The 27947-nt window shown below is 34.7% G+C and overlaps 2 protein-coding genes across 11 annotated transcripts; one reads left to right on the top strand and one right to left on the bottom strand.

Annotated features, from left to right (window-relative positions):
- Nucleotides 1–398: 398 nt before the first annotated feature.
- On the top strand, nucleotides 399–12473 carry LOC132282748 (uncharacterized). Of its 10 annotated transcripts, none has more exons than XM_059784526.1 (8): nucleotides 399–659; nucleotides 3406–3501; nucleotides 5149–5204; nucleotides 6738–6823; nucleotides 7311–7373; nucleotides 7586–7743; nucleotides 9095–9168; nucleotides 12052–12473. In XM_059784526.1, exons 2-6 carry the CDS (start codon nucleotides 3433–3435, stop codon nucleotides 7735–7737), a joined length of 426 nt encoding a protein of 141 aa, XP_059640509.1. In that variant the 5' UTR covers nucleotides 399–659; nucleotides 3406–3432; the 3' UTR covers nucleotides 7738–7743; nucleotides 9095–9168; nucleotides 12052–12473. The 10 variants fall into 10 exon arrangements, 6 of the variants coding, with proteins under 6 accessions (XP_059640509.1, XP_059640507.1, XP_059640508.1 ...); XM_059784524.1 differs by having other exon boundaries at nucleotides 7586–8714; XM_059784525.1 differs by having other exon boundaries at nucleotides 7586–8714; nucleotides 11678–12473.
- Nucleotides 12474–13437: 964 nt separating this feature from the next.
- On the bottom strand, nucleotides 13438–23918 carry LOC132281688 (disease resistance protein L6-like). The gene is made up of 4 exons (XM_059783366.1): nucleotides 23596–23918; nucleotides 20881–21976; nucleotides 14905–15177; nucleotides 13438–14772 (listed from the first exon to the last, which is right to left on the bottom strand). Exons 1-4 carry the CDS (start codon nucleotides 23916–23918, stop codon nucleotides 13438–13440), a joined length of 3027 nt encoding a protein of 1008 aa, XP_059639349.1.
- Nucleotides 23919–27947: the final 4029 nt, after the last annotated feature.

The raw sequence follows: 27947 nt of genomic DNA, 5'->3' as shown, positions 1-27947 counted from the left end.
CTATTATGTAATTAGTAAACATAACTCCTCCTAGTTCCTCTTAATTTATCAATATAGCCCATCTAAAAAAATAGTTTTACTAGTTTCCACAATATCAATAAGAAAATATTTGTTAAACCAAAACTTAAACAAATTAATCAATGCAAAATGAAGACGATCATCATACTATACCGATGTGATCACATCACGTGACATAAGCATTTGTTTTTGACCCTCGGTTAGTTTTGTTTATTTATTTTTCCATATCTCATGAATCTGTGGATGTTTTAAGAGAAAAAAAGGAGACCAGGCCACAGCCGCGACAGGCCCACATCATAGAGTTTGGTTTTTCCAAGTAGCCACGTGACTGGTACAAATTGCCGTCCTAAAGCATCAAATGATTAATGATGTGGCAAAGTCGGTCGGATGCCCAACCCGGGAACAGACGGGAGGTCCAAATAGGGTTTTATTACAACATTTTGAAGCTCGGGAGGGACTGAAGTGATGGGTTCAAGGGCGTTTTTTTGGGGTAACGACAGGACAGGAGGGACAAGATGGGGGAAGAAATTTGAACGAAGCTCTGAGTAAGCTCGTCAATGCGGAGAAGCGAGGCTTGCCACTGCACAACTCCCCCATTTCTACTGCAATGGCTTCCTCTCTCAAAATCATGAAAAATTGAGGTATTATCTAGTTCAATCAATGCACACACATATATATATATATGTATGTATGTATATGTTTGTATTTATGTATGTTCCTTACCCTAATTTGTATAATTAATTAATTCTGTTTGTTCGATGAAGAAACCAAGCGGAAATGAAAGATAAGAAAAGTGCGGAATGTTACTGAATAATGCAGACCTTTATGTCTTCGTTTTATTAGGTGTTAACATCGACACAGATGGGATAATTTTTTTTCTTCCACAGCAACTAAATTTTAACCCGTATTTTCCAATTTACGTTCACGGCCCAGAAACTATATGCTTTTTGTTTACTTTTTGTTTTTCTGTCTTCTTATTGATGATTTTGAGGGTTAATGTACGTTTGATTGAACGAATTTGTCCGATGCAATCCTCTTCCTTCTATTTGTACATTTAATGAATTTAATAATGTTGATTAGAATTTCTATATTAATTAAATCAATTGGTGTACGAGTTGTGTAAATCAACCTCGTTAGTCAACTCTAGCGACTATTGTTTCACTGGCTTATTTGTTATTGCAAGCTTGCTCTTAGTTTATCCTGGGTGATTTTAACAGTTCTATTTTTGTTTTTGAATGACTTAAAAGTCGGGTTTTTTGGCCTTACTGACAGTTGGGGCTTCTCAAATATTAAAATCTGTAGACGGAAATTCTAGACAAGACTGATTTTGGCTTTTAGCTTCCTTGTCCAAGTCAATCTAGAGGTTCATGCTCGTGCATTAGTTAATTGTATGACAGAATATGTGTGGGGTAGGAAGGGAATGGCTTGGGATTTTAACCTCTAATGTCAAAGAGTAGCTTACTGGTGAATTTGCATTGATGATTTAAATCAAAATAGGATTACATGGAGACGAGGGATTGGTATCAAACGTGGTTGTACAGATTGCTGTGATTCTTGAAAGAAGACCAGGGGCTTGTCATGGGAGGGGAAGTTTGCTTTTAGAGGAACATTGTGATGCTTTTCGAAAGTCAATGTATAGTTGTTTGATCCTATTTAATTCCATTAAATATGATGAGGTAAAGGCTTAGATCAACGATCATGCAGCGAGTTTCAGATTTATATTTTTTAGTAAATTTGCGGTTGTCCAACCATCTGTAATTTGTAAAACTATCCAAGAGGATGGCTTGGAGTTCATCCTTTAATTGCAATAGGAGGTCCAGTCCTCAAGAAAGATAGAATTAATGGGTGGGTGAACCGAGGAGTTCACAAGGTTTTCTACTGTGAAAGACAGCTCTATGCGCATAAGGTAGACTTCTTTTTGTGGATAAGATGGTACAAATTCCTTACATAGGGATAGGGACCATCATTCACGGTCTGTTTAAAAATATTTTTGATAGGATTCTTATGGTTTATAAGCACAATATAGAGGACACAAACTTCCTAGTTCCTATTGATTGCAGCATGTGTTATGTGTGGGGGCCATGGGGATGTTACATTGGCCAGTTGGTTTGTGTCAATTTTTCCAACCACAACCCAACCCGAAGTGTTACCCATTTTCTAGATGGAGTTTGCTCAACCAGGTCATGGGGTGGCTGATTGTACTGAGTACGTTTGTAGTGGAACTTCAAACAAATTCCAAGCTCGAATATTGGAGAAAAGAGGAAAATTTTAGCAACAGATTATCTCAACATCGTTGGTAATAGGATATTCAGTTTTTGTGATATATTGATGTAATTTCTTGAAAAATGGTGAGCTAATTATTCCAGTTATCGATTTGGAATTTGAGGTTTGGTCGTTTTTAAAATATGTGGAAATAATGTGCATGTGCTACATGTTTGTGCTAAGGGCTCAAAGCCTATCTAGGTGATGTTGCATAAATTTTCCAAATTTAAAAGGTGATTTTAGATCAAGTTAGGAGTTGTTTGCCCTTGATACTTTGATAGTGTGAGTTGATAATAATTCTAACATTAAGACATAAATAAAATCTCATGGGAACTATTATCTTCCTTCATTTATAATCATCCAGGTATTTAGCATATACATATAAATAATTGAATTAGGCTACGGTTGGGAATCATGTTAAGTTTGGTGATCCGATGCTTTAACCCAAGCCCAATCCGAACTAATATGGGTTGGGTTTTTCCAACTTAAGTCTGCCCCCAGATTTCATAAATGATGCCCAAGCTTGTTAAAAATTGGTTTGGGCTAGGATTGGCTGACAGACCTAGCACTTCTAATAGGTGCCAAAGCACCGAGTCCAAGCCAAACTTACTTCATTTGGGTCATAACGGGAACACTTCAACCTGAAGTTGGAAGGCGTTGAAAAACCAAAAAGATCCTATGATAAAACTAGATTTGACATGTCGACTTTTTTTGGCTACTACTTACTTAAGGATTCTTTTTCCTCGAATGGGCAATCGATAGGTGCTAGCATATGTGACAATATTTGTGCTACTAAAAAGACACGAACCTAGGTATCTAAGACTTTGCCAAGTAAACTGTTGGTTTCTTATTTAAGTGCAATATTTAAAGACAATAGAATAATCGGACCAGATAGAAAGCAGTCTCTATGAGCTTACCTATCTAAGTCAAGCTTCAATTTTCTCAGTATGGAAGCACAAAATATCTGTTTCTCATGAACCTTGGATGATATTGTCAGTTTCTGCATGTTTTTTTTTTCAAGTCAATTTCTATATGTTGCCAACTTTATTATGCTTTCCATGATATATCAAAGATTTCCAAGTATATGATCCTCATAGAGTTGGAAAGATAACTGTTGAACTGCAGGGCAGGGTAAATCACTGCCGGGTTCTCATGTACAGGCAGGACCTTAAGGCACAAGACATTGAAAAGTACAGGTTACGTATGCTTCCGACCCGTCAGGTTTGTATATTTACATATATATATATACATACATACATATATATATATTTAGCAGTTGAACTAGTTCGATATGTATATTTGAATCAATATTTTGGAATCTTCGTGTACTCATCAAAAAAATAAAAAATTTTTTTTTTTGGAATCTTCGTGATCCTGGACTAGACCAGACTGATGGCCAAAAAACTGCTACTCTGTTAGCAGGGTTCTTAGGATTTGAGAATTCTGTTAGGATTTCTTGTGTTGAGTTGTATACAATTTAATTTTCTTTATTTGTGATATTGTTTTGCATTCCAGACCATCAAACAATATGTTTATCCTGTGAAATTGTGGCATACTTAATATACGCTGTAATAGTTGATCTCTATTTTATGAGGCAAACACACATTAAGAATGTGGACATTGGATGCTAATATATGTGGACTATCATTGATGTAGCAATGAGATGCATTTTCATATTTGTAGTTGAAAATCATAATCATTTTGAAGATGGTTTGTGTAAATGATAATTGAGGATTGATATTATAGAAGATGAAGCTCAACAAATATCATAAAGATAATAATATGATAATAATAATCTTTAGTATATTATTTATATTATAGCTAAAAGCCTAAAACTACTCTCTTAATTCTTTCTATATATCTTCAAAATTAAGAAATGGGTCCATTGGATGATGACCATGTGTATAATATAAAAAGAAAGGATGGACGCTTAATGGGGTGTTTATCTTGTTTTTAATATTTTCGGGCATGGCTTCTATTAAAATGAGACTGTCTACATGTATTGGGGAGTGATTTAGTTATGTGTTGAGCAAGTGTCCAAAATTATGAAATTCATCTTAACTACGGAGACATTGAAAAGGTGCCAAGCATGCATCAATGGTTATCTGTGAAGTGTTGGTATCTAACACAAGTCTAATACAAAGAAAGCGAAAAATTGTCTAACTTTTCTTTCATTAAGAAAATTTGACATTATTCAGATATTGATCACAAGGAAAGGATGCAAACGACAGTTTTTTATACATAAGAAAAATATAATTGTAATGACAAAAATATAATAGGAATTAAAAAATTGCTTATTTACCAGAAAAGGTTGTAGTATATGACTATATATATGCTAAAAATATTTAGAATAATGCATAACTTCATATTCCACATTATGCTTTTAATGTAGAATTAGGAAAGTAGTTAAAATTCTATGGTTGTCTTATATATAATAGTTGCATATGGATAAAGCCATATATGGTTGCAGTGCTTGCAATTTCTGTATCTGGCTTTTCTATGATTTGATGTGCTGGCATATCTGTATCATATTGTCTGTGGCTGTCCTACTAGGGTTACATACTGTATTTGCAGTAAGTTGCTGAGTACACCAGTATTATGTGAAAGTGGATTTTTGTACTTTATTGGAAATATGATACAAGTGATGCCCATGCAATTTCTGTATCTTGCATTTTCCCCCTCCAAGGAATTGTTTGCACCTAGTAGGAATCGATCTTGAGACCTGATACTTCATGAGGCACTAGGGCCCAAGTCTTTTCTTAAGCTCTTTTTGTGTGTGGAAAGGCTTTGTTGAGGTTTAGTTATTTGCTTCTGATTTATACGTTTGTTGGATGTCCGGGATCTCACAATTATCCTTTATGTTGGCAGGTTTTCTTTGCCCAGCACATACTTGAAGATATGAATAAAGAACTCAAAGGATTGAGGTCTTTTTCTTAACTTCGAGAGCTTCTAAAGAGTTCAGTCAATACAATTAGTTAAATAATTTTTGCTATCTTTACTAAAAGAATCTTCTTATTTTTACTCTTCTGAAAGATCCATGATAATGGTTCTTATTTGTGTGAATCTTGGAAAGTTACATGCTTGCTTAAACTTCTAAGTACTGCCACATATATATATATATATATATATATATATATATATTGGTTAAACTACACTTACCTCTTATGTATTTGACAATTGCGATTGTCTTCCTGCATTTTTTTGTAAATGCACCAATCTTGATCTGGCAATCTGGTTGTAATGGGGAAGCGCTGTTTTAGGTATTGTCAAATGACACCTGCACCCCTATCCCTTGCTTTGGTTACAGTTTTCATTCCTTGCATTCCAGGCTTTGCAGCTTGCATTTCTCCTTCCAGCCATCACCCTCGATTAGTCGATTTCTTTTTGTTGGTATTCTTCTATAACACCTGGATTCTGATCAAACGCACAAATTATGCTTAAATAAAACTTTGATTCAGATATAGAATGTCAAATCAACAAAATGTTGCTGATTTTGAAGATATTTTAGGAGGTGAGATAAGATGGATGACATTGAGGTCAAGAGATAGTTATGTGTTGTGGATGGTTTTGATTTAAGAGATTGTCCAAGTTAATTTCCAGGTTTTATTCACATCATTCTTTTTAGTTGTGTGTGTAGTATTAGCGGTATAGTGGAAATGCGTAGATTGAGGGATAGTGGAGGTGATGGTTTTGGAGGTGGATTTTGGTTGAGATTGTGGCTGAGAAGGTGTGTTTCAATAAAGTTGGTCTATGCTCTTTGAAGCGTAACAGCCACTACGATGTTTCATAATGGTGGAACCTTCACTAATGTTAGCAAAGTGTAGAAAATGTTGATTTGGGTGATTAAATAACGAGAAAAGGAAACTGCTGGCCCAATGTTGTTGATTTAGAAGATGAATGCATCTGAAGGCTGGCATTTGTCCTTTTCATCATGCTAATGTGTTAGGAATCACCTGTATAGTTTGAATTGTTCATAAATTATGGCTAAGAGCAACTGGAAATTGAATGGGGGTATGACTGCATGAGAGTTGTTACATTTGATTGGTAAGAGGAAAGGACCCAAATATATTAGATAATGGTTGATCCAAGTATTATAGTTAAGGGAAAAATGAATAGTGAACGAGTTATTAATGAACCAATGGGTCATTGTTTGAGGGAGGTGTATTTGCATTGTTATAAACCTCATAGAGGTTAGCAAGTATACTCTAATTTTTTTTTTTGGGGACTTCTTAACTGCTTCATTTACATAAGTAGTATACATAGAATTTTAGTTGCTGCTAAGGTTATCTTTAAAGTTGTTAATTTTGCCTTGAAGCATTAGCTTGAGTGGTATCTCCACCATTCAAAGAGGAGATTGAGGGTTCAAGTCCTAGATGGGGCAATGTGGGTTTGTGAGTTTGTTTTACTTATTGGAAAAAAGTGGTTAATTTTACCTTTTCTTTTCTGAATTTCTCCAGATGCGTATTCAGTGGTTCTGGAAAGATAGCAATGTATGTCATTGAGAAGCTTCTCGCTTACGGTGCTGTTCCCATCACGGTATCAGGTAAGTTTTATATGCCTGATGAAGTAATATCCAGAATTTTCAATTCTTTGGGATAAGTTCGCCAATTATTAGATTAACACGCAATTGACCAGTTCCATTATTTGTTTCCCTCACTGAAGTGAATTAAAGATTTTGTTGGTTGAAACTTGTTAGAAGATTACTTCAAGCAACTTGTGCAAACTGAATCAGACATATTTATAGTTTATTTGACGTGACTTCTCTTGGGCAGCTTTGTTTTCAAGTAGTATGTTTGTGGAAGAATATGAACATGTCACGTGTTCGAGTTAAAATGACTGGAAATTGTTTTGCTTCCTATGTAATAGGGGCTAGTAGTATAATGCTTTTTTAGGTCATTTATGGTGTTTTCTCTTGACAAATATGAAAAATGTGGAACACAGCCATCTGATCTGTTGCTCTTCCTTCATAGGAGTTATTGTTTTCTCATCTTGTATCTGTTTGTGGCGTTTCATTAATTCTGGTTTTGTAGGGACTTTGGGAATGACACTTTTAATCAACTCCCTACAAATGACTCGATACCATTTTATAAACGGTTTGTATAAATGAGTGCCTTTGCTTGTTAATGTTGCACAGATTCGAAGGGTTATTTGGTGGACTAGGATGGATTTTATTATATGAAAATATCATTTTTGAGAGATATTAAAGCTCAACAAAGAAGTTTGAGGTTGTTTGTTTTATCATTATTACAAATTGCACCCTGTAATAATATTAATATGTCCTTATTCATTTAAGTGACATCTGCAGAGATTATTCAAAGACTTATGCTTGATCGACGTACTATGATGAAGCAAAACCTTGGAATGAAAGTTGTGATGTCGCATTTCCTTGTGCTTCACAAAATGAAATTGATCAGTCTGATGCCATTAATTTGGTTAATTCAGGTTGTTGTATACTAATAGAAGGTAGTGGTTCTTGATATGATGCTTGATACTTTTAGTTCTTTTTATTTTTCATTTTTATTATTACTATTGTTATCATCTTATTGTTAATAACTATATCACAATATGTCCCTTAGGTTCAAACATGCCCCGTACCCCGAAGCAGTTGATGTTCTGAGAAAAGCTAATGTTCTCATTGCTCCTGCTATGGCTGCTGGTGCTGAAGGGGTTGGATGTTTCGTTTACCTTTTCTGACCTTGCATGATATATACCTTTTCAGCTTTCAAGAACAAAACCAAGGAGGAATAATTGTTAATATCCATGCATATATATGAATCACTTTAATTTTTCTCACATACAAGAAAGGCCCATCTGCTTCATATAATAATGCAACCTTCAAAAATAACTTGTTTGTGAACTTTTGGTTTTGTGCCAATTCTTCTTGAATAGCACATTATGTTACATTTTCCCCAGCCGTCCCTAGTGCATGGATATTGCTATTTAGGCAGGGAAAAATTCTTTAAAAAATGAAGATTTGAAATGATGACTGTGGTACACGGATTCTCGTTGAGATAAAGTTCCATGAAATATAAAGAAGGAAGCTGTATAAGATAGGATACAAGATAGTATTAATAAAAATCATGTTATGAGTTAGGGACAATTATATAATCTGTTTATATGCACCTAGAATAGAATTAATTGAACAAATTGAGTGGTAATAAATGGAAAAGTATCGAATATTTTAGAAACTTGAGGGGGAGAGAATATTTATAGGAGAGGTAAATGGCTAAGGTAGTTTGTGTTTTTCTGTTTCGTTTATATCCTGATTTAACCACGTTGATATGGATTTTCGTTGGTTTTCTACCAATTATTCTGTTAATTTATGTGCTAAATCTGTAATAACTTTGCTGCCGGTTGCTGCTGGAGAACTTGAACCGAACCATGAGTGTAATCCAATGCAGTGGTCTCCTGAGGACTTTGAATCTAAATTACAGGTGAGATCCTGTATATTTATTTTCATTCTCATTGGTTTAGCAGCAGGATTTTGTTAAAACTACTAAGTGGCAGATCCTTAAATTATCAAATGGCAGCTGACTGGAAAATCTTCTCATGCATGCACACTAAATATTTGGACACAAACGCACACGTATAATAGATGATGCAATTTAGTTTGGAGGGATGCAGTAGTACCTTCCAGTAGTCATATCCCTGTTAAAGCTATGCTGTATGCTTTTGAAATCATCTCAAATTTTTTAGGTTCTGAATTCAGTTAGTCACTTCTTTTTGAAAAATTCATAGTTCTTATTTCATATTATTTGTACCGAAATCTGTGTTGGTGCGATGCTACATCTTCACTTTTCGTTTTTCCTTGCAGGAATTAGTGAAGCAGACGTATCAGAGAGGTTTCAAAGCAGCAGCTGATTTTGGTTATCAGAAAGAGAGTCCCGAGTAAGTACTTATATGAGCCACCCCTTTGTCTCTGTCTGTGTGCATCAGGCGCAGATTACAGGTCCATCTGTAAAGGTTGCCTTATTCCCCAATGGTTATTGCATATTAAAATTTTACAAAATTCAATTAGCCTCCCAAAATATTGTGCCATTAAATTCCATCCGCATCGTGCACCATATCCATCCCTTTTGGCGGTCTTTTCTAACTCAAACAATTATTTTGTATAGATGTCTGTCGTTGTTCAATTTGGATATACTTCCCATTTTATTTTTAATTTAATTTATTATCACACATCAAAAAAAAAATTTCATTTATTATCACAACAATTTGACATTTCATCCTATTTAAAACTATGACTTTTCAGCCCAAAATAATTAATATTGATTTCTTAAAATGAAAAAACTCATCATAATCCTAGCCTTTCCAATAAAGACGGGGTTGGTAACATGAATTATTTTCTTCCAGTCTTTTCTATTACAATCTATCTCTCTTTCAGATCTAATTTCTTAAGGCTTCGTTTGGTTTGATAGAAGACCGGGAAAGAAAATACATGGAAAACTTTCTAACATTTAAGAGTTTGGATAGCAACAAAAGGAAAATTTTGAGGAAACTAACTTTCCATAACCATCTAATTCTCCCATAAATTTTTTCCTCCAGAAAGCACAAGAAAATTTTGCTTTCTGGAGAAAATTAAGTGGACCTACAATTATGCCCTTTTAAAAATCTTTCTAAATAAAGTGTGTTTATGCATAACTTCTTATAAGTATAATATAAGGTCTGTGTCTCTCTCTAAATGTTTACTAAGTATAATATAATGGTCTGTAAGACTGTACCTCTCTCTAAATGTTTATTCAAAATTAATTATTAAGATTCTTATATTGCTTTTAATCTTTAAAAATGACCAAAAATATTATTCCAGTAAAGGTTTATTTAGACCTTTTATCATTTTTTATTTATTATTATATAAAAATAAGGGCAATTTAGGTAAAGCATAATAATTAATTCCTTTTAACTTTGATGCTATCCAAACCATATCATAACTTGAAAATTTTGAATGCCCACCAAAGCATGCTAGAAAATTGGTTTTCTTTTCATTCACTTTCACTTTCTACTATCAATTTCTATCTAACCAAACGGACCCTAAGGTATTTTCTTATACTTTATCTCAATATAGTTTGCGTCTCTTTGTTCTTTCTTGCTCTTATTTTAATAGTATTTCTTTTCTTATTAATGCATCTTATTTTACTAGTGTTTCTTTTCTTATATGCATCCACTAATCTATGTTGTATATATCTATTAAACATAAGCATACTTTCTATCATTAATGGGTGTTACTCCTAATATTTCTCATAGATGTTGATTGTTAATACTGTCTATTCTAGCTATTCTTTTCATCCATCTTATCGTTTTCTTTTAGAGATATAGATGTGTTGTTCTTTTTTCTTTTTTAATGTTCCTACTTTCTGCTCTGTTTGAAATAACTGACTTAATCGCTGTCTTCTAGAATTTCCTTTTAACCTATTTGATTTTTTGTTTTCTTCCATAAATTTACCTGTTTCAATCCTACTTGTTATATGGTCATATATCTTCTTGCCTTTTCTATACATATGATCCTAGATATTGAAACTTATTTTATGTTGTCTCGTATTTATCCAAGTTTTCATGGGTTTCCCTGAGTGTCTATTGAATTATGTCACTAGCAAATAACGTGCATCATGAAATGTCCATCTTTCGTTATTTCAAATAGAATGATTGCGGACAGATTTGGGGGCGTAGTATTTATTGAACAACCATTAGTTTCTTCTCATGTAATATGAACTCTTGTCCCTCTACTCCATACGCACAAACTCTAGTTCTTATATCATTATGCATATCCTAGATATATTTGGTAAAACTAACTGGCATGTCTTTTTCTTTGTAAGGCAACCAAAGTTCATGTCTTGGCTATCATTTGTATTCATTGTTGCCGAATCCTAATTTAATGCTTAACATCATTATCTTTGCCTTTATAAACGAAATCTCATCAACATCATCATCATCATTATTGCCTTTATCCCATATAAACGGGGTTGGCCATATGAATTCTCTTTCTGCATTCTTTTCTATTACAAGTTGTCTCCCTATTTTATTTTATTTTTTTAAGAGCATTTCTAATTACTTCATCCCACGTGGTGAGTTTTGGTTGCCCTCGTCTCTTACTTTCTATGCAAACAAATCTACTCCATAGGTCTCTGTTGTATATAGCCATACCACCTAAGTCTACATTATCAATAATAGGTGTCACTTCTTCTTCTACTACTCTCACATGATTATTAATTCTATCTTTTCTCGTCACTCCTATCATCTATCTTAACATTCTCATTTTAGGTATATGAATGCATTGTTCTTGTTTCTTCTTAAACATTCTCATTTCAAGTATATGAATGCATTGTTTTTGTTTCTTTTTTAACGCCAAAAATTTCACTACATGTGAAATAGTTGGCCAGTTCTATAAAATTTTCATTTTTAGGGAACTTATGGATTTAAACATGACGCCTGTAAATAGAATTTGTGCTTTTGCGAGAAAGCATGTCTCACATGGAGGTGAAGATACTGGGGATACATTCACCTTGTGGAGGGTGTATTTGATCATCAAATTTTTACCGAGTGGTGTGCGGTTTTTTTTGTTTGAAAACTTGTGAATGTAAACATGAAGCCTGTTGTTCTCTTATAGTGAGCATTTAGACAAGTGGCTTTACATATCTAATATTAGCATGTAAAAAGTTGTAGAAAATGACATTAAAGTTGCATCTGAATTCTTAATTATCCCTATTTCTTTAATTTTTGTTTTCTTTTTTGTTTTCTTTTTCCGTCTTTTTCTTTCCATTTTTTTTCCTTTGGCAGGGTTTTGGTACATGGAGCAATGAGCTCTGCTTTTCTGACTATTGCTCAAGCGATGAGTGATCGATCAAGGGTGTGTATAAAAAAATGTTGCCCTTATTGGCGGGAAACTGGAGCAATGATATCAAATAATCCCTTGTGTCTGTTTCATGTGCGTTTCAAGATTCATAAGCTAACGACGCTGAATGCTGGGTTGTGGCAGGAGATTCATTCAACATATTTGTATTTTTATAGATAGCTGACGCTTGAGTAGGCTAATTAGGGGATTGGTTTGGCTAATTAGTCAATTTTTTTTTTTTTTTTTGAGTTGAAAGTTAAGTTATTGGTGGTAGTTTAGGGTCAGTGGATGTATCGCATGAAGTATTAATGTCAATGACCCAATCATACATGTTGATGTCTTGTGTAATACATCGTCGTTGAAAGAAGACTTTACGTTAGGCTCTTTAAATACAAGATAGATATAGAGTGAATGAATGAGCTAAAAAACCATGTGCATGGCAAGATTAGATTTTCTGATACGAGGTTTTGGATTGAATATATACTCTTCACAAACTTAGCAGATCTGACTATATCATAATAAACTTGTCCTTTTGCTTTAATGAATGGAATAAACATGAGGCAAATGTATGAATTTAATTAATCAAAAAGTGATGCATTAAACCTGTGTCTAACTACAATAGTTATTTTTTTAAAATTTTTTTTGTACAACTGATCGCAAACATCTAAAAATTATTCTTCACAACCCTTTTGACAAACTTGTAGCCATCCCTGTTTCCATAATGTAAGCTACCATTTCTTTCATAATGCTTGTGGATTCACCTTATAGCTCTTTTTGTACTTCCTCACTTGTCTGGAGATATGACAAAAGCGAAGTTACAAATTAGATTTGAGTTGAGCAAAAAAGGAACATGGATGAAGAGTCCAAATTAGTAATTAAACCTGCTTCCGACTCCGTTAATTTCTGATCTGCAATACAAGAAAGAAGCTCACCTTTATCACCTCTATATAGGTATGGAAGCAGATCCATTATATACAAGCAGCTCACAATAGCCCAGCTAGAATAATATACATATTGTCATTTACTCACCTCTATGTATTGTTTCCGGACCTCATGGCTGTTCCTTTTGGGGATCTTCCAGAGGCCTAATATTATTGATTGTTCGCTCATGAGAGAGCATTTACCATTTAGTATTCTTTTGATCGATACTATGCTCTTCACCGATGTTTGATTATTCCACCTAGTTTCCAATATGAACCTGAATTGATAAATAAAAAGAAAAGATAATGAGCAAGTAATCAAGGAAAGCCACAATGATGGAATAATCTGAGCACTGGAAAAACATGGTACTGCATACAATCTGTAGAACAAGAAGGGGAACCAAACCAGGCTCAATGGAAATCTTCGTCATAATCATCAGAATCTTCTTCAAAATGATCAAAATGTTCAGCATAATGATAAAAATCTTCATCATAATTAACAGAAATCGTCTGAATATGCGTGTGTGGCAGATGCGGTACTTTTTCCAGCGATGAGCACCCCCTGATGTCCAGTTCCTCCAAGGCTTCCAAAGCCTCAAGGCCCTCAATCTCACTTAAGTTCGTGCATTGACGGAGCAGCAAGTGTCTCAACATTTTCAAGTTTGATAGATTCGGCATTCTTACCATGGATGAGCAATACGACAAATTCAAATATTCCAATGATACCAATATATGTAGTCCTTCGATCTTATTGAGATTGTTGCAACCAACAACTTCAATTTTTTTTAACTTGTTTAAGTTGGACCGATCTGGTTTATTTTCAGGGTATTTGTACCCACTCATCTCAGAGGATGCTAGAGGTGCCGAACATTCGAGCAGATTAAGTTCAGCTATATCAAGGCACCAACGCATACAAAAACTTGCCAGTGATACTAGATTTCCAAGTCCTTGAATCTCTGTCAGCTTAATGCATTTTTCTATTCTCAAACTTTCTAGCAATTCTAGATTTCCAAGTCCTTCAATCTTTGTCAGTTTAATGCAATATTCTATTCTCAAACTCGTCAATGATTGTAGTTTCCCAAGCCCTTGAATCTTTGTCAGCTTATAGCACTCATAAAGTTGCAATTCCGACAAGAGCTTCAAATTTGACAGATCTGGTAGTATTTCCAATGACGGACCACCAACAATATATAATCCAACCAGATTGGTAGGTAAACCCAATATACATTGAAGTTTACTGAATGATTTTAGATTGAGGAATTTGAGTTCAGAAAGGGCATCAATCTCTTTCGGTAGGGTCATAATGTCGCTACATTCAACGTCCAACCTCTGCAATTTGGATAATTTAACAATATCACTGAAAATCTGATTCATGTTGTCAAGAATCTTATTACACCACAGGACTTGCAGATTAACCAGATTTGCAAGATTAGGGGTAACATGCAAACTCCGCAAATCCACATACAGAAATTGTAGACTTGAGGGAAGCTCTGGCAGTGCTTTGACATAATAGCAGTCTTCTAAGTGAAGGGTACGAATGCTTGTTGGTAGGCTTCGAATTCCTGTAGAATAAAAGCTGCGTAAGTATCTCAAACATGATAATCTCCCAGTGCAACTTGGAATGTTACCTCCCAAATAAGAACGACGTGCATCTATAATTTCCAGCTTCTTTAACGTCCTAATTTCATCAGGTAGCTCCTCTATTACAGTGAATGAAATGTCAAGCACTTTTAAGTTACTTGCAATCTGTTTACAAGATACACAAAAATATAGAAACAATCATACATATGCTCCAATATGTATGTATGTATGTTATGGGAGACGAGAAATGAATTGAGATTATGAGAGTAAAGATTTTAAAATGTATGTAGTATATACCATAATTTGACTCCAACCCTTCCAGTTCTCTGGGATCATACTATGGCTTAGATCAAGTATGACTAGTTTCTTCATATGAAAATTGGTTGCTTCAAAATGCAGAGGGGAACATCGCCAACTAAGCCATCTTAAGTTTAACAAGCGATACTTGAAATCCCCAACAAGAAGTTGTGCTCCATCTATTTGGAGATGCCGCAGTTTAGATTGTTCCGGGAATTTGTCATGCTCACACGTCGCAACATCAAGATTTAGGAGTTGGACCTTTTCAGTTACCTTTCAATGAAAAAACCATAAAAATAAATAAACAAATAAAAGAAACGATTTGCTAGCCATGTGCTAAAAAAGGAATTATTAATATTAGATATCAATTATTATTCTTATTTTTTTTTATAAAAATACCCATTTTTAATGACTTCACAAAATAACAGTTATTGATGTTTACATTTTTGCTTTTATATATATAAAAAAAAATTAAAATTAAAAATGAAGCAACTAAAGTTTAGTTATTAATTTTTATCTCCAACAACACAAAAAAAAAAAAAAAAAAAAAAAAATATATATATATATATATATATATAAAGGTCATCTTTTTCAGTTAAGGTTGGGTTAGATTCAGGTTGGTTGATTCAAACATTCACAACTCCTTTTTTCTTTTTCTTTATACTTCTTCATTTTTTATTTTTATTCTTTTTACATTTATAACAACTCTAAATAACTTGAAACAATTGAAAGATCATGCATAACATTGTAGCCTACTGTTAAAGTGTTTTTCAAGTTCATCATAGTTCTTTATTTGAGGTAGAGAAATCTTCAGTTGAGGTGGAGGTATGAAGAGATTCTTGTTTGAGGTGGGGTTATGGAGACACATGTGAAGATAGAATTTTGAGCCAAGGTGGAGATTGTTGGGTTTGTGGCTCAAAATTTGTGTGCACAAAATTAGTTTCCTTTTTCATTTTGGAAGGTTGAAATTTGTTGAGGAAATTGTATCCCATTATGTTTCTATTTCAGAGTTTTGATCATTATGTTAACTCATTATGGGCAAGTTGAGGAATACTTGTCCAACCAGGAAGTGGGTTTTGAAAATTCTATAAATAGAGATGGATGTGAAAGGTTTAGAGAGAGAGAGAAGAGGGAAAAGATGTAAGGAGTTTAAGGACGAGCGTTGTGAGAGAGGGGAGAGTATATGTAATTCCTATACATGTAGTCTCATAAGAGATGATAAGTGAGTGAGTGGGGTTTTGAAATGTGGTTGTATAATTTTTTTCTTGATGCATAATATTGAAATCTCTCTCTCCCATGGACGTAACCCTAAAGTTAGGTGAACCATATAAAATATTGTGTTGTGTGTTAATGCGTATGATTGTTATCTCCATATATGCTTGTGTTGATGTGATTGTTATCTCCATATATGCTTGTGTTGATGTGATGTGATGATGGTTCTACTGTGTGTGATGAATGAAGGATTTAACTCTCAACAACAGTTGATCGTTGAGTGGGTTGGAGAAAGTTAATTTTCCCTAACACCTACAACTTAATTACAAATGCTACACCAATCTATACGTACAACATGCCTACTTTCCGTTGTAACTAGGTGTACTAGTAACAAGAACATCTAAAATTCTTTTCTTAATGAGATGAGTTAAAATTTTTGATTGATTTATTTATTTATTAGGTAAATACTCACCTCACAACTCTAAATAACTTAAATTGAGTTAAATCCGAGCTGACAGTTGTCCAATCCCATCATAGATGATGCGGGCAAATTTAGGTTGGTCAACAACTTAGCTCCCTAATTGGAACCTATGTGGATGCTACTATGAATATTATTTTGAGCGTGTGTATGATGAGATGACATGAAAGAGACTTAAGAAAACATTAATCAATGCAAAAAAATTAATGTTGTAAATTTTTACCATGCATTCCTCAAACACATACGAGAGTTCTTGTCGATCTCACAACTTGCTGCGCAATTTTGGATTCTCAAAATCTTCTTGACGGACGATTTCTTTACCAAGATATCTTAATTGATCATGCATTCTCAATACATTATCAACCACCTATTATCTTTATGTTAGATTGAGATCTCTTAGTTAGGCAATGTTTATCATTTTGAGCTCAAATTATCTTTATGTTAGATTAAGGTGGCTGGGTTGGACCAACAGGCCAGTGGCCTAGCGGTACCAAGCTTCTACTTCTCAAAGAGAGGTTAGAGGTTCGAGTTTCAGTGAAGGCATGTGTGTGTGAGTACCAACTATGAAAAAAAAAGGTAGCCAGGTTGGATTAAACTCCTGTAGGGTTGATCAGCCATGGTATATTTCCTCTCTTGAAAAAAAATATATGTCTATATATAAAAAAATAAAATTATAAACCAACTATACTTGAAATAATTAAAAAATGATGAATAACATTCTAATTTATAACATTATGAACATGAATGACATGCACGGACCTAAGAGTGGCTCATTTTTTATTACCATTATGCCTTGCTATTTTTCTCATTTTGATATATATATATAACTATAAAAAATTACTATTGCCCCACTGAAATTTCTAAACATTTTCACAATTGCACTCCCTCATATTTTTTTTTCTAGAGTCGTCCCCGTGAATGAGGATCAAGAATTATGTACTGTAATACCCCTAATTTTCAAAAGGATAGTCTCGGTATTTTGTTTAATTGTTTTCTGTTCATTAATTGGTTTTTATTCATTAATTGTTTTGACTTATGTTTTCATATGTTTTAATTGACTTTTTAATGATTTGATTTACTTGACTTATTTGTGTTATTTGAATTAATTAGTTAGTTTATTTGTTTTCTTTGGTTTAATTAATTATTTGAATTATTGTGATTATTTAAGTTAATTGTTTTAATTATTTATTTGGCTTTAATTCTCGGTAAATTGTATGTTATTTTCTGTTTTATGGTTAACTTGTAATTTTTTTATTGTTTCTTTAATTGAATTAGTAACTTGGAATTTTTATTGTTGACTTAGTAATTACATGTTTTAATTTGTGACTAGGTATAAAAGTGTGGTTAGGGTTTTAGTTCTGTTTAGGTTTAGGTTTATTTAAGGAGCCGACAGGGTTTATAACCTAGGTTGTGTTTATGGGCCTCGTTTCAGACTTTAGGTATAATTGGACTTAGGGTTTTGGTTGCCTATAAATATATAAGATAAGTCTGTTTGGGGAACAAAATAATACAACCAAAACACGTCTGTGGAATTAGAAACGAGGAATAGAGGAAGTTGCAGTAGGAGTCGCCGGAGATTGTAGAAGACAACGTAGAGATTTTAACAAAAATCTCAAAAGGCAAGTTCTAACCTTACTCTCTCCCTTATACTCGTGTTCTTTGCATACTCAATGGTTCCAGGATGAATTACATGTTTAAAAATAAAAGACGTTGTCTGTGTCATGCCTAGAGTGTAACTGAAACTGATTTTGGTTTAAAACTTGTAAACTGTTAAACTTTGAACTGTCTTATTTAATTCTTGGTTTAATCCATATTAGTAGCATAATAAGGACTGAGTTAAGGACTGGAATCTTCTAGGATTAATTGAAACTCTCTGAAACCCTCTACTGTGAAGTGTCGGAGGCGTAAACGGCGACCGGAGAGGAGAACACGAAGAAGAGGAGGGAGAGAGCCGGCTCCTATTGGATTGGAGCCGGCTCCCCTTGGACTGGAGGCGGCTCCAATGGTCTAGGAGCCGGCTCCAGGGCCATTTGAGGCGGCTCCAATATTCTGGAGCCGGCTCCAGGTTGTTTATGCGTGAGTTTTGATTCTGTGGGTTGTTTTTCCAAATTTTTTTTCAGTGATTAGGCTTCCTAGTGATTGTTTTAATGTGTTTATTGGTGAATGAATACTGTAATGGGTGATTTAGGAGTGGTTTAGGGTAAACATAAATATGCAAAGACCAGATTAACATAAAATTGGACACAAAGCGTTAATCATTAGGATTACATGGAGTTAATTACGAAGGTCTTGTAGACTGTGAAGATTTGGAGTTTCAAATTTCTTAATTATATTAGAAATTTTCTGTGAGAGCTTGTCCACTCGAATTATATGTTCATGGAATTAGAAATTATGCTAAAAATTTATATTTCACTGAAAATTAGGTGATGATTAAATTTAACGGTTAGTGCGTCAAGTTGTTGGACAGGAAACTATAAGTATAATAGATTACTTATATTTATTTTGCATGCTATAGATTTGAGTGGGAAAATATCTATTTAGGCTCTGTTAATTCTATGGAAACTGGGAATAGGTCATCATTCTAAATAAAGCCCTGTATGATCAAATTATGGATTCTGAATTGGCTTACTTAAGCATGTTTGTTAATCTGTTCTAACATGTTTAGGTTGGAACTGTTGGTATTGACATTTATATGGTCATTATTTTGTCAACTGTAAATGTAAATAAGCATGTTAATTTTCTATTTCAATATGCATAGTAAGGAGTAGTTGACATTGATATTTATATTTTCAATGTGAATCAATTATTGGTATTTTTAAGAATGGTTGCTAATGCATTCTATTATGTTTAGTATGGAATTGTTGATATTGTTGTTATAATTATCGATGATTTATCAACTATCGGACGGATTGGATTGTATGTACCGGTATGGGACGGTGACATACTGGGTTTGGATTAGCTCAAATTGCTAAGTCCTACCTATTTTGGAGTAAGGGCACAGGTTATAAAATACAATCCTCCTTATATATATAAGTCGGTACGGTTGAATACGCCGAGTGACTTACTGGATTTCTGGTGGATGGATAGAAACGGAGTTTAGATATATTTTTATGTTACCGTGTCATGAGCTTGAGTCTCAGTGTCGACGGTTAGGGTGCGTATATGCAGTTGGATGTGTAGCTGACTGTGAAGGTTGAGGTATACCCTGTTTAGGTTTAGGTACTCATACCCACTCAGGTGCGTATTGTGTGATGCCTTCTATCCAGGTTGAGACCCCCTTCATGGCCTAGCGAGAGTCCAGTAGTGTGGATATATTTATGTACGGATTATTAGTTATTGTTGAACTATTTAGTATGTACATGCGTATCGAGTCTCTGCTTGGATTGTAGTAGGTTAGAACTTGTTCGTGGGCCTGACCCACTCCTATTTTTCAGGTGTACGTCAGTTCCAGGCTTGAGCTTGTTCGTGCTGAGCAGAGACGATCTTCCATTCTACCGAAGATGTAGGGTTTCTTTCCAGATCTTGGATTTGGGTTTTATCTTTTATTTTACTTTCATTTAGTGTGAGACTTTTATTAGGGGTCCACTAGAGATGGATTCCCGAGTTGTTCAAATTATGGATATTTGGTTTATCAAATTTAAGTATTTAATTATTTAAGGATTATCTTTTAGTTTCTTTTCAGCTTTAAACTTTCATTTCTTAATTCATTTTGTATTCCATGTTCGCTATAACATATTAATTGTTTGATTTTCCCTCGGGTTTGGGCCTGGGCCTGATCAACCCGTGTCTCGGATCCGAGGGGTATCACATACTCCCTCCATCCCATATTAGTAGTCCATTTTTCTCTTCTTACATGTCCTAAATTAGTTGTCCTCTTTGAAAAGTCAAAGTATCTTTTCTTTATATTTTCATCATTGTCCTTTATCTTTTTAAAAAATTTCAAACTTTGTAACTATATATATTTAAATTTAAAAGGACAATTTGAGAATTTTAAAAAGGGACAATGCATTAATTGAATGTCCCCTTAAAAAGTTATAAAACCAAAGATGGATAACTAATAAGGGACGGAGATAGTAATAAACATTCAACTTCAATTGTGTAGACCCCTCAAAGTAAGTTGATCAACAAGGTAGCTCTCCATTCGGAATCAAGTGGACGCTACCATGAAAACCACGTACATTTGTGGATGTGTTATCATTGTGTGCTTACCCGTGTAATGACATGACATGAAAGAGGATCAAGAAATAAACATTGATTAATTAAATAAGTTGACACTCATATGTTACCGTATTTTCCTCAAATACATCTTTTGCTTCGGCTTGATTCCATAACCTGCTACGTCCTCCTGGATTTATGTCATCTTCTTGACGGACCATTTCTCTACCAAAATCTCTAAGCTGATCATGCATCCTCAACAAGTTATCACTTTCTATTTTTACCAGAGACAAGAGACGGAGAACATCAATTTCCCTCTTTGGGAAATAGCCACAATCATCCCACATGTAAAATGGATATGTTTTATCCATTCCAATAAAAAGACATGCAATATCAAGAAATATGTTTCGTTGTTCACCATTCAACCCATCATAACTTATTCTTAACGCTTTTTGGACTTTATCGTCTGGCATTATCCTCAACTTCGCCAATGTATCTTCCCATATTTGTTTGTCGTTCTTGCCAAACAAAAATGAACCTATAACCTCCAGAGCTTGAGGAAGCCCTCCTGTAGTCGATGCAATATCATTAGAGATCTTCTCATAGCCTATTGGAGGAAACTTCATTCTGAAAGCATGAAAGCTAAAAAGTTCAACAGATTGCACAAGGTTCATATCTGGGGGTTCATAAGACTTAGCTCCCAGATCAATTAGGACTTTCTTGTCTCTAGTTGTAACTATGATCCTAGTTCCTGGACCGAACCAATCAAGGTTTCTCACAAGCCAATCAAATTCAGACTTTTCATTCAAATCATCAAGCACAATGAGAACTTTTGTTCGAAGAAATCGGTTTTGAATAGCATTGATTCCGCTATTAGCATCAGCAATGTCTGGGTACCATTTAAGAGTGTCTGCAAGAAGCTGTTTTTGCAAAGTAACAATTCCTTTGTGTGGTTTAGCCGTTTCTGAAATATCTGCAAGGAAGCTACCACATTCAAATTCCTTGAGTAGCTTGTTGTAGATGCATTTCGCGATTGTTGTCTTTCCAATACCGCCTATGCCATGAATACCAACAATCCGTTTTTCACTTGAACCAACCTCCAATAATCTCATTATATTATTTATATGCTCATCGATTCCAACCAAGTTGTTAAATAGAACCATGTCGTTCCTCTTCAACTCCATCAACACTGTTTGAACAATCATCTTTATTAGTTGTCCTTCATGCCTGATTGAAGTCCAGGTGAAAAGCCACAAAAATAATTAGTGCCGAGACAACTTTAGTTATTCTCATTTTATTTCGTTCTCATACCCATTGAATTTTTAACTTTTGAACTAATTAATATTAAAAAATATTTTACTTCCCGAATTTTAATTTGTGATTTTATCTTGAATTAAGTGATACTTATTTAGCTTATTTGATTGCTTTGTGTGTTTTAAAATCAAATTTTTTAACATAGAAAATATTAAATTTGTGTGCTTTAAAGAGAAACAAATGTAACAAAACTTACAATTATAGAATCCAAAATCCTCATATAACTTAATAACTTCAAATATTGATGTCTTCTACTATAGTTATTCTCATTTTATTTCGGATAAAGTGTAACAAAGTTCCTTGAACTAAAAACTATCACACTAAACTATTGATTTGTTACAATTAAGGTCAAATGTATTACAAAAGACTATTTTACCCTTTCTCGTTAAATTTGTTATTTCTTATTAAATTATTTTTATTCTCTTTTCTCTTATCTAAATATTAATTATACTATTTATCTGGATTTATTATTAGTATCAATTTATCATTAAAAAAAAAATTGTAATTACAATTTTCTATAATGGTTAACTTATTATTAAAATTTTATTATTCATAATAAAGCTTATTATACCCAATTTAAACTTTTTTTACTGTGGAAAAATACTCCGTACCTTCATTTTCTTACATTATATTGATGAAAAATTAATAAATTACTTAAATAAAAAATACATTCCTTTTCATGTAATATATTCATGAAAAATCAAGAAATTAATTAAATTATTTTAAAATTTTCTACTGAAGATTTTTATTTAATAATTAATTTAAAAAATTGAAAGTAATTTTTTGCTAATTTAATGGAGAATATGCCATCAAATTAGTATGAAATTTTTTTCATAATTTATTTTAATTAAAAAATATATTAAGTGTAATTAAATAAGAAATAACATTATGATCATTTAATAAAATATAATCAAAGTTTTGAAACATTTGTTAGAGAGTATTATACACAAAATATAATTTAGGAGGAATTATTTACAAATTCAAACAAAGACCAGGTATTTTTACACTTTACCCTTTTATTTCATACCCATACCTATTGAATTTAAAAATTTCGGACTAATCAATACTACGTATTTGATTTGAAGTACTTTACTTTAGGCACCGAGTAGTTGACTCATGAAAGTAATCTCATGTTGTACTTCTTAGCAAATATATATCATATATATATATCATCATATTGTACTTCAAGTTGTACTTTTTATATTAAAAGATAAATAGCAGACTTGTACTATGGGATGTGCCTTGTAGCCCAGGTGGTAGGTGAGCCTTAGGGGGTTGGTGTGAGTGCCAGTGTTCGAGTAATCCGTCCTACTAACTCCTAACCCCACTAACCATTGCCAGGTAAAAAAAGAAAAAGAAAAAAAAAAGATTTATTTTATTGACTTTTTATAAAATACTTCATTTTCTACTGTGACGAGGGTGGCATGCTATGCTCGATGGGCTACATTCTCCTTAAGTCGAATGTAGATCTGTGCCCTAGCATTGAGAGTTTGCATATCTGAGGGGAATATTTGACTAAGGAGGTATGGAACTTGGTTCCCTGGATCATGTCGATCTTGAATATTTCTATAGCAGTCTCTGGATTACAATCTACTATCTCCGAGGCCTCCATGTTAAACCTGGACAGGAAATCTTGTAACGATTCTCTTCTTCTCTGTCTTATAGTGAAGAGACTAACGATGGTCTTCTTCTGCTTCTTGTTTTCGCAATATTGAGCTAGGAACATGGCGCACAGAGTTTCGTAGTTCGGAATGGACTTGTGCAGCCTATTCTTAAACCATTCCAATGCAGCTCCCGTTAAACTAGTTGGGAAGACTTTACACATTAACACATCGTTGTGATTATCTAAAGCCATCTTCTATGAGTAATTATCGAGATGACGGGAAGGATCTCCTGTGCCATCAAACTGAGTGAAAGAAGGCATAGTGAATTTTTTTAGGTCTGTCAACAAGGTATATATCATCGGTGAATGGAGTCTTCATTAGAGAGTTCTTATGCTCCCTGGCCATCTCGGCGGGCGTCTGGATCTTCAGGAGCCTCTTCTCATCAAAGGCCTCATGGATGCCAGTACCATCCGGAATGCTATTAGACCATATCGTAAGCTTATGGCTGGACTCGGCTTGTTCGTCCTGCGTGTGATGAGGATGATTGCTTTAAGCGATCGCTTCGGTACTTGTCCTCTGCTCTTGCTGAACTTTATTAGGCCGAACCTCATTGGCTTGAGATTCGTTAACCGAAGGAATGTTTTGGTTGAGGGGAGGTGTTGCCGCATCACCTGGTGGTGGCTACGGTGTTATTTGGGCCATAACTGCTTGGAGGGCATCGTTCCTCTGTTGAAGCAGCGCAATCTGGGCCGTGTTGGCCTCGTTCGCTTGACGAAGCGTTTCGAATTGGTGCAAGAAATCTTCTCGCATCTTTTGCATTAACTCCATCTGTTGATCAGCTGCTGCTACGGATCCTCCGATTGACATTCCAGATCGTAGTAATATAAATGATTTGAATCACTTGTGGGAGTATATTTCTATACGCTTCCCATAGACGGCGCCAAAGTGTAGGTGCAAAATTTCTCTCTTTAAAATAAATTAAAAGAAATAATACAACTCACTCAAGATAAAATAATAAGTAACCAGAATTGCTTAGAGAAAAGCGTATATTACTTGATCATCTTTATTGGAGGTCTAGGCCTCTATTTATATACAAAAAGGTAGTGAAATTATGATACGACTCGCCTTACTTGTCCTCCAATTAATTCCATATACAATTCCTTACTAATTAAGTTACTGCCTTTTACAGTTATCTCCATGTTAGATTCTTCCTTTTGTAGAAGTTTCCTTTCTTGCAGGATCCTTTGCTTAGTAGGAGTCATTTATTCTCAAATAGTTTGGACCGGATACATCTTGGGCTAGCTGAGCTTGATTAATGGGTTGGACGGCTAATGCTAGCAATCTTGGTCTAAAGGGAGACTTAATTTGGGCTCGACCCGGATTGGGCTTCCGTTATTTGGGCTCGACCCGGATTGGGTTTTTGCAATATATCAAAAGTATAAATTTGTATTGTGATGACGTGGATGAATCTTACTTGAGAGGGATTTTTCCCTCCATAACCCGGTTAGCGGTTCGGACCTACGGGTTCGGGTCGTTACATAAAAACTATCCCCTGAACTATTGATTTGTTACAATTAAGGACAAACACATCGCAAAAGACTATTTTACCCTTTCTCGTTAAATTTGTTAATTCTTATTAAATTATTTTTATTATATTTTCTCTTATCTAAATTTTAATTATACTATTTACCTTAATTTATTATTAGTATCAATTTATCATTAAAAAAATTGTAATTATAATTTCCTAAAATGATTAACTTATTATTAAAATTTTATTATTTATAATAAAACTTATTATACCCAATTTAAACTTTTTTACCGTAGAAAAATACTCCCTAACTTCTTTTTCTTACAATAAATTGATGAAATATTAATAAATTACTTAAATAAAAAATATATTCTTTTTCATGTAATATATTCATGAAAAATCCATAAATTAATTAAATTATTTTAAAATTTTCTACTGTGGAGGGAAAAATCCCCCTCCAATGAAAGCCAGTCACGTAGCCACAACTTAAGTCTTATTTTTAATCCCTTGATGGGTTAAAATAAAGCCTAGCTCTGTTCAAGCCCGGATAAAGACACCAACAGCTCAAGTCGCTAATGTTGAACCTCCGGCCCAATAACAAAATCATTTGGACCAAGTTGCATTTGGCCCACATACGTTTAAAGAAGGAATGTTTCCTACTAAGCAAAGGATTCATCACAAAAGGAAAGTTCTACAAGAGGAAGAAATCTGATATAGAGATAACTATAAAAAGAAGTAATTTACTTAGTAAGGAATTGTATATGGAATTAATTGGAGAGCAAGCAAGGCGAGTTCTACCATCTTTTTGTATATAAATAGAGGTCCAGGTCTCCAATAAAAGGCATCAAGCAATATACGCATCTCTCTGAATAGTTCTTGTGACTTATTATTTTATATTTGAGTGAATTGTTTAATTTCTTTTTATTTTTGATATAGAGAGAAATTTTGCACTTACACTTTGGCGCCGTCTGTGGGAACGTATAGAAATATACTCCCACAAGTGATTTTAATTATTTATGTTACTACGGTCTGGAATGTCAATCGGAGGGTCCACAGTAGCAGTTGATCAACAGATTGAGTTAATGCAAAAGATGCGAGAAGAGTTCCAAAACACTTCGTCAAGCGAACGAGGCTAGCACAACTCAGATTGCTTCACTGCAGCAGAGGAACGATGCCCTCCAAGTAGCTATGGCCCAGATTGCACCACTGCCACCACATGGTGATGCAACAACGCCTCCCCCTAACCAAAACATCCCTCCGGTTAACGAAACTCATGCTAACGAGGCTTGGCTAAACGAAGTTCCGCAAGAGCAGAGGACAAGGACCGAAGTGGTCGCCTCGGATAACCATCCTCATCGCATGCAAGACAAACAGGTCGAGTTCAGCTGTAAGCTTACGGTATGGTCCAATGGTATTCCAGACGGCGCTGACGTCCAGAAGGCCTTTAATGAGAAGAGGCTCCTAAGGATTTAGATGCCTGCCGAGACGGCTAGAGAGCACAAGAATTCTCTAGTGAAGACTCCATTCACTAATGACATATACTATGTTGACAGACCTAAGAAATTTGCTATGCCTTCTTTCATTCAGTTTGATAGAACATGAGATCCCTCTCGTCACCTCGACCACTACTCGCAGAAGATGGCCCTAGACAACTACAATGATATGTTCATGTGTAAGGTGTTCCTAAGTAGTCTGACGGGACCCGCATTAAAATGGTTCAAGAATAGGTCGCACAAGTCCATTCCAAACTTTGAGACTTTGTGCGCCATATTTCTAGCACAGTTTTGCGGAAACAAGAAGCAAAAGAAGACCATTTCAAGCCTCTTCACCATAAGGCAAAAGAGAGGAGAAACACTACAGGATTTCTTGTCCAGATTCAATATGGAGGCCTCGAAGATAGCAGATTGTCATCCAGCGACTGCTATAGAAACATTCAAGCTTGGCATGATCCAAGGAACTAAGTTCCATACTTCCTTAGTCAAATATTCTCCTTTGGACTTGCAGACCCTCAATGCCAGGGCATAAGTTTACATTCGATTGGAGGAGAATGTGTCCCACCAAACACAACATGCCACCCTCGTCACAGTGGAGAATAAGCCTCGGGAGAAAGCTTCAAGCTCGAAAAGCCAAAGGAGCCAGCCTACCTCAGCACCAGTCGTTCAGTTACCTGAGAAGATGCAAAGGACAGAGGAGAGGTTTACACCTCTTCGCATGACCGTAGCTCGGCTATTCCAAGAAAACAAGGTAAGATTCACAACCCTTCAGTCAATGAGACAACCCTTAGAGCAGAGGGACAAAAGCAAACACTATGCCTACCACAGGGATTACAGGCATACAACCAATGACTGTAGATCCCTCAGGCGTCAAGTAGAAAACATGATAACCAGAGGTGAGTTGGCAGACTACTTCACACTAAAAGAGTAAGTGAGGCCTCAGGAGGTCAACCCTCGGAAGGTGGAGGGAAGCCAAGTAAAGGTTATTCATGCAATACATAGAAGGTCAGAAGATGATCAAAAGTCTGAAGAGGTGTACCGATCCAGACTCAGGGCAGCTCATAAGCTAAGGAGGTTGTCTGCGGTAAACACAATCAGTTCGGGTAGTATCAGTATTGGGTTTGGCGATGGAGATTTATCCAGGGTTCAGCTTCCCCACGAGGATCCATTAGTTATCAGTTTTCTAGTGGCAAATTATATGATCAAAAGAGTTTTAGTGGACCCCGGTAGTAGTGCCAATATTATCACAAAACAGTTTT

The sequence above is a fragment of the Cornus florida genome, unplaced genomic scaffold (assembly GCF_030987335.1).
Source record: "Cornus florida cultivar Cherokee Brave unplaced genomic scaffold, ASM3098733v1 CherokeeBrave_3.0.0_Hap2_Chr11, whole genome shotgun sequence".
Classification (NCBI taxonomy): domain Eukaryota; kingdom Viridiplantae; phylum Streptophyta; class Magnoliopsida; order Cornales; family Cornaceae; genus Cornus; species Cornus florida.
The sequence above is the reverse complement of the archived record's forward strand: the minus strand, read 5'-3'. Positions and strand labels throughout refer to the sequence as shown.

Coding starts and splice junctions, on each gene's coding strand:
- LOC132282748 (XM_059784523.1), top strand. CDS start 8,562: ATGGATTTTCGTTGGTTTTCTACCAATTATTCTGTTAATTTATGTGCT. Junction 8,715..9,094: donor ACTTTGAATCTAAATTACAG/GTGAGATCCTGT, acceptor TTTTCCTTGCAG/GAATTAGTGAAGCAGACGTA. Junction 9,169..12,051: donor TATCAGAAAGAGAGTCCCGA/GTAAGTACTTAT, acceptor TTCCTTTGGCAG/GGTTTTGGTACATGGAGCAA.
- LOC132281688 (XM_059783366.1), bottom strand. CDS start 23,918: ATGGCTTTAGATAATCACAACGATGTGTTAATGTGTAAAGTCTTCCCA. Junction 15,178..20,880: donor ATGTATTTGAGGAAAATACG/GTAACATATGAG, acceptor TTTCATTGAAAG/GTAACTGAAAAGGTCCAACT. Junction 14,773..14,904: donor AGGGTTGGAGTCAAATTATG/GTATATACTACA, acceptor TCTTGTAAACAG/ATTGCAAGTAACTTAAAAGT.